We start from the raw sequence: 14,042 nt of genomic DNA, 5'->3' as shown, positions 1-14,042 counted from the left end.
AAAATACATACAGCAGAACCCCAGACACCTGAGCCAGTGTTAAAGGAAGTAAGAGATGCAATCAACAAATTGAAAAACCATAAGGCACCTGGATCAGATTGCATAACTGCAGAATTAGTTAAAAATGGGGGACAGAAATTGATGGAAGTAGTTCACAAAGTGATAACTAAAGTATGGAGTTCAGAGATGATACCTGAAGAGTGGCAGGAGTCGATTCTGATCCCAATTTTTAAGAAGGGCGACAAATTGTTTTGTAGTAATTATAGAGGGATATTGCTATTACCAGTATGTTCCAAAATTTTCTCGAATATTCTGCTAAGCAGCCTTACACCATATGCAGATGAAATTGTTGGGGATTACCAAGCTGGCTTTCGGAGGAACAGATCAACTATAGACCAAATATTCACCCTGTGTCAAATTTTGGAAAAGAAATGGGAATACAATAAACCAGTTCATAATCTTTTCATAGATTTTACAAAAGCATATGATTCAGTATCGCAATCAGAACTGTACAGAATTCTTTTGGAACTTGGAATACCAAAGAAATATGTTAGACTTATAGAAGTGAGTTTGAAAAACACAAAAGGTAGAGTACGCGTCGGGAAATTGGAGTCAGAAGAATTTGTAATAAAGAACGGATTTAAGCAGAGAGATGCCCTGTCTCCACTACTTTTTAATTTAGTCCTAGAATATATTGTATGAATGGCAGCAGATAATTCAGAGGGTGTGGAGTTAAATGGAAATATTAAGATGTTAGGGTATGCAGATGATCTAAACATCATTAGTGATAGAAAATAATCTGTAACAGCAAATGCGAATGCGTTAATCAAGACTAGTGAAGGTGTAGGATTAAGGATAAGTGAAGACAAAACTAAATACCTAGTTACTACTAGAATGCCAACAGCAGTAGATCAGGAAATGTTAAGAGTTGGAGACATGCAGTTTGAAAAAGTGAACACATTTAAGTATCTAGGCGTGGACATCACTTGGAGAAATGAGATTGAATCCAAAATGAAGAAGAGATTACGGGCAGGAAATGCGTGCTACTTCTCACTGAATAGATTACTTTCATCATGGAAATTGTCTAGGAATTTAAAGATTAGAATATACAAAACTATTATTCTACCAGTTATGCTGTATGGGTGTGAGACTTAGTCTCTCACTGTGCAAAATGAAAAGCCATTTCGAGTATTTGAAAACAAAATTTTGAGGAAAATTTTTGGAGCAAAAAGGGATTACATTAGTGGAGAGTGGCGAAAACTGCATAACAAAGAGGTTCACGAACTCTATTCAAGCCCTGACATAATCAGTATTGTTAAATCACGTAGGCTGCGATGGGTGGGTCACGTAGCTCGAATGGATGAGGGCAGGGCAGCGCGCAGAGTACTGGTAGGGCACTTAGAGGGAAAACGTACTGTGGGGGGACCGAGGCATAGATGAGAGGACAATGTGAAGGCTGATTTGAGGAGCCTAGGTATTGAAGGTGAATGGAAGGAAATAGCCCAAGACAGGGACAGATGGCAAAAATACGTTGCTGCGGTAATGGACTCTCGAGTCCGGTATCACCAGTGAGTGTGATATTTAGTCTATGTGGCAGTATCTATATTTTCTTCTATTTCCAGCATAGGTAAAATATCTTTCTTGATAATGGACAATTTTTTTTTTTTTTTTTTTTTTTTTTTTTTTTTTCACAGTATAATGCTAATTTGCAGTTGGATTCTGCTCAGATTATCAGTTCATCTTCCATGAATTCTTCTAATGAGTAATAACACTTGTATATAAGAATTTCATGTAACTTGTTTTCTAGTGTCCCTAGCTCCATGTTTAGAATGTTTTTGCCTTCAATTTTGTTGTAGAGTTTCATGCCCATATATTGTGGGGTCTGAGCATATAATTTCAATCTATGGGCAGGAAGCATAAAATTATCTTTATTCCTTGTACAATATGGATGATCAGATTGGTTTTTAATTAACGAATCTGGTTTGTTGTGAAAAAATATCATTATCTCGTATATGTATAGGGAGGGGACAATCAAAATTTTTAGTTTCTGTAATAATGGACGACACGATTCTCCTTGCTGTGCAGTGCACATATTTCTGATAATTTCCTTCTGGAGCTTCAGTACTCGAGATGTATTATTGGAGCTCCCACAGAAAATAATGCCATATCTTATCACTGATTCAAAGTAACTTAGATATGCTACTTTGCAAGTGGACATGTTAGTAGCACTTGATAATATATGCATGTCATATGCAAAACTACCCAGTTTGCTGCACAGATACTCAATACGTGTGTTCCAGTTTAAATTCTTATTGAGGTGTAGACCTAGAAATTTGGCAGAATGTACTTCTGTTAATTCTTCACTTTTATGATTATACTAATTTCCTGGTCTTTTCACTGTTTGGTTCTGAATTGAATTAAGTTTGTTTTTGATATGTTAAGCTTCAGACCATTTAACGTGATCCATGACTCTAGCTTGTCTAATGTACCAGTGACTCTATCAGGAATCGTTTCTGTTTCTTTGCTTTCTGTCAAGGCAGACATGTCATTAGCAAACACAACGGATGGTGAATTTATATTTTATGGTAAGTCATTGACATACAATAGAAAGAGAATTGGACTGAGGATCAAACCTTGTGGGACACCCTGTGTTATTGTTTTCCAGTCTGAGTGGTAGTTTGCACCATTTGAAGAGATGATTGTTCTTTGTTTTCTATTAGATAAGTAAGAAATAAGCCATTGAAGTACTGCACTCTTAATCCCATATTTTTCTAGTTTGTGGATTAGCAAGGAATGATTTACGGAATCGAAAGCCTTTGTCAGGTTGCAGAAAATTCCGGCTACTTTACTGTTTTTGTCTAGAGCTTTGCTAATTTTTTCTATGAAATTATTTATGGCATCTGTTGTATTTTTCCCTTGCTGGAAGCCAAACTGATTGCACAAAATAATCCCCTGTGATACAATAAAGTTTTGGATTTGGACAGCAACTACTCTCTCGAAAATTTTTGACAGCACTGGAAGGAGGGAGATAGGACGATAGTTCCCCATATCATCTCTTGACACTTTCTTAAAAAGTGGTTTTATTTCTGTGTTTTTAATGATTCTGGAAAACAACCTTCTTCTATGATTTGTTGATTAATTCAGGTAGTGGAGGACTTACTATTTTGTACCCTGATTTGATTACTTTTGCAGGTATCCCATCCCAACCCGCCAAAATTATTTTTTAGTGATAATACAATGTCTTCTATTTCTTTCACTGTAATATTACTAAGTTTCATGGGAGATATATTTTTTCGATCAAGCCCATATGGACATATATTTTTATTGTAATTTGTAACATTGATGTTTGATTTTGTCACATTGATAAAGACTTCATCGAAGTGTTCCGATATTTGAGCAGGATTTACAGTGGTGGTGTTTTCATGCTTTATTTTACAAATTTCATGGCTCTTGACTTTAATGCCCAATTCTGATTTAACAACAGACCACACTGCTTTTGATTTATTCTTATAATTTGAGATTAATTTGCTGTTAAACATTTGTTTTGCTGCCTTTACAACATTTTTGAAAACATTTTTATAATGCTTCACATATTCAATAAAAGATAGATCTTTGTTATATTTCAGCTCTTTGTGCAGCTGCCATTTCCTAGCACTTGAAATTTTTATTCCTTCTGTTATCCAAGTTAGTTTACATGTCACTTTGGTGTTGGCACATTTAGGTGGAAAGGTTTCATTGAATACAAGAAGGAAGCTGTTTAGGAATTTTTGAAAGTTTTCATTAGTTGACTTGTTATTGTTACATTGCCAGTCTGTTTCTTTTAATCTGTCCTGGAATATAGTTAAATTTTCTGAGTTGAAATTTCTTTTAAAGTACTTAGGCTTATTTTTGGGTGAGGTTTCTGTGTTTGTTTTTGCCAATTCAATAACCATTGCTTTATGATCAGACATTCCTATATCTAAGCAAAATTTATGAACGTATTCAAACACATAATTTGTCAGAATGTTATCAATACTGATTGCTGACTGGGCATTTTCTCTGGTGTATTCTAAGACGTTTAATTTGAAGCTGGATTTTTTTATTAGATCAGTGAATTTGTCAGCTTCATGGCATTGACTTAAGACATTGATGTTGAAGTCAGCTGCTATTACTACTTTTTTCCGACAGTATCACAGAAGATATAAATATCACCCATGTAAGTTCAAATGGTTCAAATGGCTCTGACCACTATGGGACTCAACTGCTGAGGTTATTAGTCCCCTAGAACTTAGAACTAGTTAAACCTAACTAACCTAAGGACATCACAAACATCCATGCCCGAGGCAGGATTCGAACCTGCGACCGTAGCGGTCTTGCGGTTCCAGACTGCAGCGCCTTTAACCGCACGGCCACTTCGGCCGGCCCCATGTAAGTCATTGGGAATGTAAATTCCAAGACATGACTACATGACAAACTATTGTAAAACCAACTTTTAAACTTTCATAAATTGTTACTCTTGTTAATTAGATAATAATAATGATGGTGAGGATACATTCTCTTCTGTGCTCATGGAGGTGAACAGCTTTCAGCTCTGTTATCACAATTATGGCCACCTATGAGTTATCTTGTGCCTGATGACCTGGCCATTGGTGTTCATTATGGGTTAACTCATAGGACAGGAGTTTCTGTATAAAGTCAGATACCGGTACAAAAACATTTGTAGCAAATGCATGTGATTTACAGGTCTTGGGCTTCAGGGACAGGTACAGTAAATTGTCTGGGTATGGTGGAACAGAATTTTTATTTTCACACTTGGGATAAACTAACAGAAAAGTGCATACAAAGTTCATACAAGTATTTTAGCTTTAGGTGAAAAATATATACTTTGTATCAGTAATAGTAATGGAAAAATAAAGTTTTTTTTATTGATTATTCATCTTGAAGTATTCTTCCATGAAAAGAGGTGGCTTTTCTCCACAAGTGGGACAAAAGTACCATGATTCACAGCATTTATTTTATTGTGTGTATACATTGCACGGCTTTATGAGCTACACTTATTTCTTGGGGATGGGTGTTGCCCCTAAATAGTGGAAGATGCCTCTGCCCTGATTTTGTTCTGAGTGTCTGCCATCTTATCCCCAAACAATACCTGAATAAATTTGTCTCTGAAGGCTAGAGACGTGATACACATTCCTGCTGTCTGATTATAAAACCAATGGATATTGTGTATATAAATTTCCATTACATGTATAGCAAGCTTTTTTGGCCATCTAATAATTTTTCACAGTGCTGAATAATATGACAACATTTGCTCTGACTGATCAACACCAGCCATGCCATTTTTGTAGTCTCTGACTGTTTGGTTTCAAGACAACTTTGCTGTTTAAATTACAAACTTCCACCATTTCGGCACGATGCATATCAGAAATGGTTAGGAATTCCCTTTTGTTCTTAATTTTCAAACCATAACAATTTCATTTCTTTTCCACACCATCTGACCTTTCTTCAGTTTCATAACAACTAATGATCTTGAGTTTTCCTTTCTGTTGTTACGTAATGTTCCACACACAGGTTTTGTAAGTTGAAAACAGTTTTGTAACTGATAAAGAATTATAAAAATTATTCATATGAAGCATGTAGCCTTTCTTCAAGCTTCCATAATATATAATATAACTAGATGCGTGAACAAACTCGACCTTCTCCTGTGACTTGCCTCAATAGATTTTTACTTTGAGAACCACACCATTAGATTCAGAGAGTTCATAATGCTACACACCATACTTGTGTTTCTTGTTCTTAATTTGCTGCATGAAAAACAGAAAGCTGTGCCACAAAACTATTGATTTGTCAATGCAGAGATTCTTGTCTGGAATGTAATTAGGGCTCATGATGCTACTTAAATAGACCAAAACTGGTGTAATTCTGTAGAGTCAACCATTAGATTGCAGTGAATTGTCTGAAAAGTGTAGATATCTCAATAACAGCTGAAATATGTTTCTATTCATAACAGAACAGCCCCAGACGTACTTTCATTTCTACAACATCTGTCTCATTCAATTTGAAATCAGCACTTTATTAAGAGCTGAAGATACGGCACACCTGATACAGCAGCCATCTTACCTCACCTGCACTTGAATTCCTCCTTGCCAGCCATTCCACTCTTCAAAATGTCCTCTGTCATAATCATATAAATTTTTTATGTGTAAGGGAATTTTTGGTCCTGCCATCCAAACTTTCTGGAATAATCTGCATGACACCAGTTCTCAGCAGTTTAATAAATAGACCATCCACTGTTTTGAAAGTGTCTTATTTTCCACAAAAACTCATATATTTTTCCTGCTACTCAATTACTTTCCACCAGGAAACATTTTTTGTTGAACTTTTTGTCTCAGAAGCTCAATCTTAGAATAGTGTGCCAAAGGATTGGTTCGCTCATAACAATAAAATCTTCCACTTCTTTTCATCTTTACTAATACAGCTGCTACTGTTAGAAACTGTTTTTTCAAATAGAAGTGGATTTTTTGTCTTATGGCTCTCTGTGTAAACTCATCTAATGTAAACTTTGTCACTTAACAGAACTATTTTTTTGGTGATACAAGACATGAAGTTTCTTTGTATTTCTCAAGATTGGTTTCACTGAAGTTTCACTAATGCTGAGACAATCAAAAACTGTGTTTACTGGCAGTAGTAGGGAACTGTTTGAGCCCTGTTTGTTTTTGATCTCAAAGTAAGCATGTGCACTGATCACCATTTCATAACTCTGTAAATGATGTATGGTTTCACATAAGTACAAGGCAACTAATTATATTATTAGTACTGTCTCTTATGGGTATACAACAACAAATGACAGTACTACGGTTTCATATCCGACAAGAACCCCTGATGTAAACAGTGCGAGAATGAGTAATGAAGTGAAATTACTATTCAGAAGTCCGCTCCCGGTAGCTGAGTGGTCAGCGTGACGGACTGTGAATCCTAAGGGCCCGGGATCGATTACCGGCTGGGCCGGAGATTTTCTCCACTCAGGGACTGGGTGTTGTGTTGTCCTAATCATCATCATTTCACCCCCATCGACGCGCAAGTCGCCGAAGTGGCATCAGATCGAAAGACTTGCACCAGGCGAACGGTCTACCCGACAGGAGGCCCTCGTCATTATTACTATTCGGAGGTCTGGAAACATAGCATCGACAACAAAGCAGTGCACAAAGATGCAAAATCAAATAAATTAAACATGTGATATTGGCACTTTATGTACATTTATTTGTATAAAAACATACCAGCTGTGAAAGACAACAGTGCTTGCATTTACACTTTTGTCTTGTTTGTACATATCACCATAAGGCAAATTATGACAATCTGCATCCACCATTATTACAACAAAATAAGTAATCAGAAAGCAATTAAGATCTGCCTGTAAGTAGTGAATGGTTGTATCTTTGTGCAAAGGAAATTTATGTAATTATTATCTGGCTTCCATGACTCTTCAAAGTTGACACTTGCCAAAAAGTGAATTAAAAAACACTCTTTCTCTCAAGTATTACAGTATATGTTATCCCATTTTCAACTAAAGTAAAATTTTCATATGTCAAGTAAAAGTAGACATTTCCACAATCCCCATGAGTTACAACACATTAATCTTTATCATATGATGTTGCCAGAACAGAAGTTTCAGAGTGAAAGTGTCAATCATTATAAAATGCATAATAAGTCCTTAGGAGAAATATGTTTTCTTGAAACTATTAATAAAAGATGGACCTCTTGGATTAAATGGTGGGAAGCAATTGTAGTTTCCACAGTTCTTCCCAGAAACTCAGAAATTAGGAAAGATCATAAAATTCAAAGTTTATTGGTACCATAATCTTGCCCACACAAACTGTGTGGGTGTGCGGGGGCATGGGGGGGGGGGGGGGGGGGGGGGAGGCAGGTGTGGGGAGCATTGAAATTGTGATCAGCCCGCACCTCCTGGCTTCTTTAATCTTGGATTCTTCCATTATAGTACATATTATGTGGAAAAGGTATGTGTCACAATCAGTAGATATGAGGGAATAGTATATAGTTGTAGGTAAACAACTAGAATTCTTTCAGATACAGATTTATTAGCACTTTGCTTATACACAGATACAAGTCTGGAGGCTAACTGCTGTTAGTGGCCAACATCCTCCCAAACCCCCCTCCTCAAAGATAGCACACTTATACACTGAACAAATATCGATATTTATGGCGCTCTATGCCACATAGCCCCTAGCCCCCCCCCCTTCCCCCCCCCCCCTCTGCACAGTATGGAGTACGTCCCTGTGAAAGGGGGGGGGGGGGGTGAGAAGCTAGGAAGGTAACGTACAGTTCTTCCATGTCAGGCGGAAGCGGTTGACTGGTAGGAGACCAGGGGGGTGAAACCCGGTACTTCGATGACGAAGTCAGCAAGTGACGCCGGCGGCTGAAGACGACGTCCCGTCCTGGAGTGGAGGTGTAGCACTTCATCAGCAGGCAGGCAGAGAATCACCTTGCCAGAAGGCCTAACAAAGGCATGTAAATTGCCACACGTAGTACTTGTGTTCAATTTAAAGTGGCGCACCACACGAGTTTCTGCACTTCCTCCCTCAACATTGTCACACGTGAGTACCACACACGCCGTATCGCCATCTACGACAACAGATAATTTATGTATGTCATCAGGGTGTACTTGTGTTGTGAATTCTTGGGTGGCACTTGTACGAGCAATGGTAGGGAGGCAGGGAGGTGTGGGAAAGCCATGGCAGGGGGAAGCATCTGCGAAGAGGGGGGTGGCAAGTGCACTGGACTGTGCAGGCAACAACCTCAGGTGATCAGCTGACAGACGAGGGAGCATGACAGAAGGCCATGAGGAGCATGGATTGAATGGCATGACAAAGAGCTGTCACTCGAAGATGGTAACACAATGGTAGAATCTGAGTGGTTGGCAGTTCGACTGCGAGGACTGTGAGGAGTGAAACCTTGAAAAGATTGGCCACTCGAATTAGATGAACGCGGAGAAGAAGCAGTGCTCGGCAGAGAAGCACGCTGTGGAGAATCAATACCCGAATGTATGGTATGAGAAGATGGATGGCCGCTCGAAGCAGGAGTGGGAGAAATAGGGGCAAAATCACGGAGGTTCACTTGAGGCTCAATGAAAGTTGGTTTCACTCGGTTGAGTGAGACTGTGGTTACAGAGTCTTTTATGAGGAGATCCATGTTATTCTTGGAGCATTTGATGACCTTGTAGGGACCTGTGTAGGGCGACTGAAGTGGGGCTTTGATTGAGTCATCTCTGATAAACACGTACTCACAAGAATCTAGCGTGCGCGGTACATACACGCTCGGAGGTGTATGAGTAGCCGGAGGTGGCGGCTGAATTTTGCTGCAGTGCAAGCACACTCGCTCGAGAAGTGAAGGGAGTTCAGAGGGCCATGGAAGTGGGGTGGGAGTGACTAATTCTCCAGGCAAAACCAGAGGTTGGCCATACACAAACTCGGCTACAGAACCCTTGAGGTCTTCCTTGAAAGTCGCACGAAGTCCAAGAAGCATGAAGGGCATTGCTTCTGTGTATAATTAGTCATGGCAATGCAAGGCAGACTTTAAGGTGTGATGCCATCGCTCGACAAGCCCATTGCTTTGGGGGTGATATGCATAAGTATGAATTTTGACAATACCACACGTAAGTTGGAGAAAACTGAAGACTCAAATTGTCGTCCCTGGTCAGTGGTGAGGTAAACAGGTGAGCCAAATCTAGAGATCCACGAAGCTAAGAATGCTCGACTTACTGCCTCAGAGGTAATGTTCAGAATAGGCACAGCCTCAGCCCACCGAGTCATCCTGTCAATAGCTGTAAACAAGTAATGGAAACCCTCGGAGGGGGGCAAAGGGTCTACGAGGTCCACATGAACATGCTGAAACCAGCCTGGTGGTTGGGCAAAACAGCCAAGGGGTGGGGAAGTGTGCCTGTAAATTTTGTTCTGTTGACACAACACGCATGCCCTGGCCCAAGACTGACAGTCGCGGCGCATGTCTCTCCAGCCACCAGACGGGTGGAAGCTTTGACACCGGGGTGTGCTGATGTGTGTAATTTGTCAAAGATCTGGCGTTGAAGGAGCATAGGAATGAATGGCCGCAACATACCAGTCAATTCATCACACCACACTAAGTCAGATATGCCAGGGAAAGTAGAGCATACCGGTTGGAGAGAGGAGCTGTGGTCCGAAATTAACTGCATAGTATCGGGGTCTGCCGATTGCAACCGAGGTAGGTCCATTAAGTCAATTAAGGTTGTGACAGCACCAATGCATGAGAGAAAATCAGCAACCACATTGTCCGCTCCTCGGATGTAGCGAATGTCATTTGTAAATTGCAAGATGTAATCGATGTGACGAAAGTGTCGTGGGGACGGATCAGCCACAGGATTTTTTATGGCAGGAACCTGCGGCTTGTGATCAGTGAGCACATAGAAATCTCGTGCCTCAACATCAGTTCTGAAGTGTCTTATGGCCTCGTAAACTGCAAGTAATTCTCTGTCAAATGCTGAGTATTTCTTCTGCGCGTTGTTTAGCTTTTCTGAGAAAAACTGCAGGGGGATCGTAACATCATTGTATGTCTGACTCAGTACTGCGCCGACAGCATTGTCACTAGCGTCAGTAGTGATAAACATTGTGGCATCCACACGTGGGTGAGCAATAGTAGCAGCGGAGGCCAACAGCTGTTTGAGTTCGTTAAATGCCTTGTCAAAGCCTGGTGTCCATGGGACCTGGTGGATGCCAGAAGTTTGTGGGCCAGCAAGAGCATCTGTGAGAGGAGCCTGCACTGCAGAAGTGGCTGGCAAATGTTTACGGTAATAATTAACTATTCCGATGAACCTGCATATTTCCCTATAGGTCTGGGGGCGTGGCATCTCGAGAAGCGATGGACGCTCGAACATTGTGAGGATTGTAGTCAAAATGTGCATTCTTATTGACATGGTAGCTCGGAGAGAAGCCACAAGTACTTAAGTACGCCGGTGAATGTCCGTTATGCACACTGTATTCACTCGACCATGAGCGGTGGGGCTGGTTGTAGATGTCCAGGTAATTACTGTCCAGCACAGAATTGTTGACTTGATTAGAAGCAACACAAGATCTCACACATGTCCACTAGGATGCACACTCAGTGTGATATTTGCTGTTTGGCGAGCACTGAGCACCTGTTGACTAGCCGGCACGGAAGGATACACACGTGGCGGTAACTGATTCGAGTTTGAATTTACTACTGGATTTTCCAAAGTAGCAAAACTTCGCACAATGCCATGAACTGTATTGAATTGTGTGTTCAACACAGGAGTAGGAATGTTCTGAACAACACTCTGTGGAGAACACGTGGAAAGGTCTAGGCTAACAAAGCCAGAGTCCGCGACCGTTGGCGGTTGGAAGAAACTGGCGGCACTCGATGAATTCCACTGCATGTTCGGGATGAAGGATTCTGAAGAGTCTTGCGGCATGTCCACTATGACGGCAGGAGTGCTGGAGAGATGTTGCTGAAATCCGGGTGGCAGTGAGTGCTGAAAGGCCATTGTCTGAAGCTGAACAACGGTCCTCGCGATCGCGAAGAAACTCGATGCGGTAGGCATGTAAATAACCTTCGGGCGGTAATTCGGACACATATTACACAAAAAACGGGGTCACCTGTCAGGGAATAGCATATAGTTGTAGGTAAACAACTAGAATTCTCTCAGATACAGATTTATTAGCACTTCGCTTCTACACAGATACAAGTCCGGAGGCTAACTGCCGTTGGCAGCCCACATCCTCCCAAAGCCCCCTCCTGAAAGATAGCGCACTTATACACTGAACAAATATCGATATTTATGGCATTCTACACCACAGATATTATATCTTACACTAACTCTGCAAATAATGCCTTTGTAAATGAGTACCCATCTGCTTGAAACCCTTTCTTGCAGATCACGTCTCCAAGAGCAGAATATGAGATACATTTTCTGTCTGTTTCCTTAGAGACAATTGAGTCCTTTTTATGGTTATTTTAAACAGCAGAGCATTTGTAGCTGCTAGTAACACTACAATGTCTACAGGAAGACACCCTAACAAAAGCTTGTTATATGAGACTGATTTTACTATATACTGTTTTTCATGCAAGTGTAAAACAATTGCTTATCAGCTACAAATGATAATCAAGATGATGGAAGAAAACATGATGATAATGATAAAGATGATATTCAGTTCATGGGGTGCTCAACAGCACAGTTATCAGTGCCCATACGATTTCCCAATCTTCACAGTCCAGTCACACCACTCTTCCTGAATGATGATGATGTGATGAGGACAACACAATCACCCAGCCCTCAGGCAGAAAAAAATCTATGGCCTGGCCAGAAATTGAACCCAGAACCCTGTGTACCAGAGGTGGCAACACTAATCACTAAACCACAAGCTGCAGAGAGAGGAAAACGTATCTTCAAAATGTTGTGGAGTGATTTTCCAGTATTACTTAATACTTAAAAGATAAGACTTGCATGTTGGTTGACCATGGTTGAAATTCCCATGTGAATATCTTATTTAGGGTTTTCATAGTTTAAGTAAATCACTTCAGGAAAATGTTGAGGTAGAGTCTTTGAAAAGTGTATGATCAATTTCTTTCCTCATTCTTCCCCAATTTGAGCTTGCCCTCCAGCTCTAATGACCTTGTCACTGACAGGACATTGAATCCTAATTTTTCCAGCATTACTCTCTCAAGTGGAGAGCCATTAGGTATGACCTCAGGTCACATTTTGTGACTCCACAATATATTTTTTATCATCATCTAGCATCATGTTTACCTTTCCTAACACTGTAAAATGGAGCCTTCTTTCAAGAAGGCAACACTTGCCCACTCATATCAAATATCTATTGACTGTCCATATCGTGTACAGAGTCGCCTGTGGCTGTCAATGTATGCTAATCTGTCCCCAAAAGAACATATAAAAAAAAATCCCACAAACAGCCTTAGGGATACTGAGTACCAATATCAACAGCTACAGATCCGCTTTCATCAGAGAAGGATTAAAGTTCTGCCAAATGGTACTCATATGTCTATCCCTTTGCTATGGGGTAGTGAACCATATTGAAATGAGAATAGCAGTGTGGAAGCTCTTCTTCAGACAAACCATCCAAAGCTTTAGTTATACATACATTACAGCTGCAATTTCTTTTTTGTGAAAAATTTTTCTCTATTACTTACAGATTTTTATCTTACATTTGTATGCCATTGCCATTTTAAAATTTCTTAGTACTTTCTATTTTTTGCTATCTAGAATAACCAGACTGATGTAAAGATGGTCCATTTAAAATACTTTCTGCTTGACTTAATGTGTTATTGGCTATATAACAGTCCAACAGTCCATTACCACTACATAGGTACATCATGAGATCATGAGACATGGTTCTACCAAAGGGGTTTTCATATGGTTCATTGTATTACCTCTCTCTCTCTCTCTCTCTCTCTCTCTCTCTCTCTCTCTCTCTCTCTCTCTCTCTCTCTCTATCTATCTTTTACGGAACCACTACAAACAAATGTTGAAATGCTTCTATGCTGTCAGGATATGAATATTTGCACCAGTCCTTATAAAAGTATGAAGATTGACTACTTGACCATTCATGCAGCACCAAATATGGAAATAACTGACATCATCACTGTTTTATTTGATAGGGACAATGCTGATAAACACAGAATGATTTCCTAGAGCTATCAAGTTTCGATCTTATGATAACTGTTTTGAACAGGTTCCTAATGTAGGGCTCCTAATGTCTCCAAAACTGCCAGACACCATGATGTTCAGAAATGAACTGGAGAGGAAAGACAAATATGGAGCAGAGGGACTAGTCATTGCACCATTTCAGCCAATGAGAACATGGGAATTGCAGTACAAAGGAAAAATGAAGTGAGTTGTCCTGTGGAAAATATTTTACCTGTAATTTAAAATTAAAAATTTCTAGCTGCTCAAGGTAATGTGTCAGACAGGAAAGAGTCATGTCATGTATAACTTTAGGGATTAAGTGGAGTTTTTATCATTCAAAAATAATTATCTC

The 14,042-nt window shown here is 39.9% G+C and overlaps 1 protein-coding gene across 1 annotated transcript in view; it reads left to right on the top strand.

Moving 5' to 3' along the window:
• LOC126471043 (uncharacterized) overlaps window positions 1-14,042 on the top strand; it is a 162,515-nt gene that overhangs the window by 113,809 nt on the left and 34,664 nt on the right. The window contains exon 5 of the mRNA XM_050099110.1: window positions 13,737-13,894. Coding sequence (XP_049955067.1) covers window positions 13,737-13,894 — 158 coding nt within the window. The remainder of the gene's footprint in view (window positions 1-13,736; window positions 13,895-14,042) is intronic.

The sequence above is a fragment of the Schistocerca serialis genome, chromosome 3 (assembly GCF_023864345.2).
Source record: "Schistocerca serialis cubense isolate TAMUIC-IGC-003099 chromosome 3, iqSchSeri2.2, whole genome shotgun sequence".
NCBI classification, from domain to species: domain Eukaryota; kingdom Metazoa; phylum Arthropoda; class Insecta; order Orthoptera; family Acrididae; genus Schistocerca; species Schistocerca serialis.
This window is presented reverse-complemented; position numbering and strand designations above follow the sequence as displayed.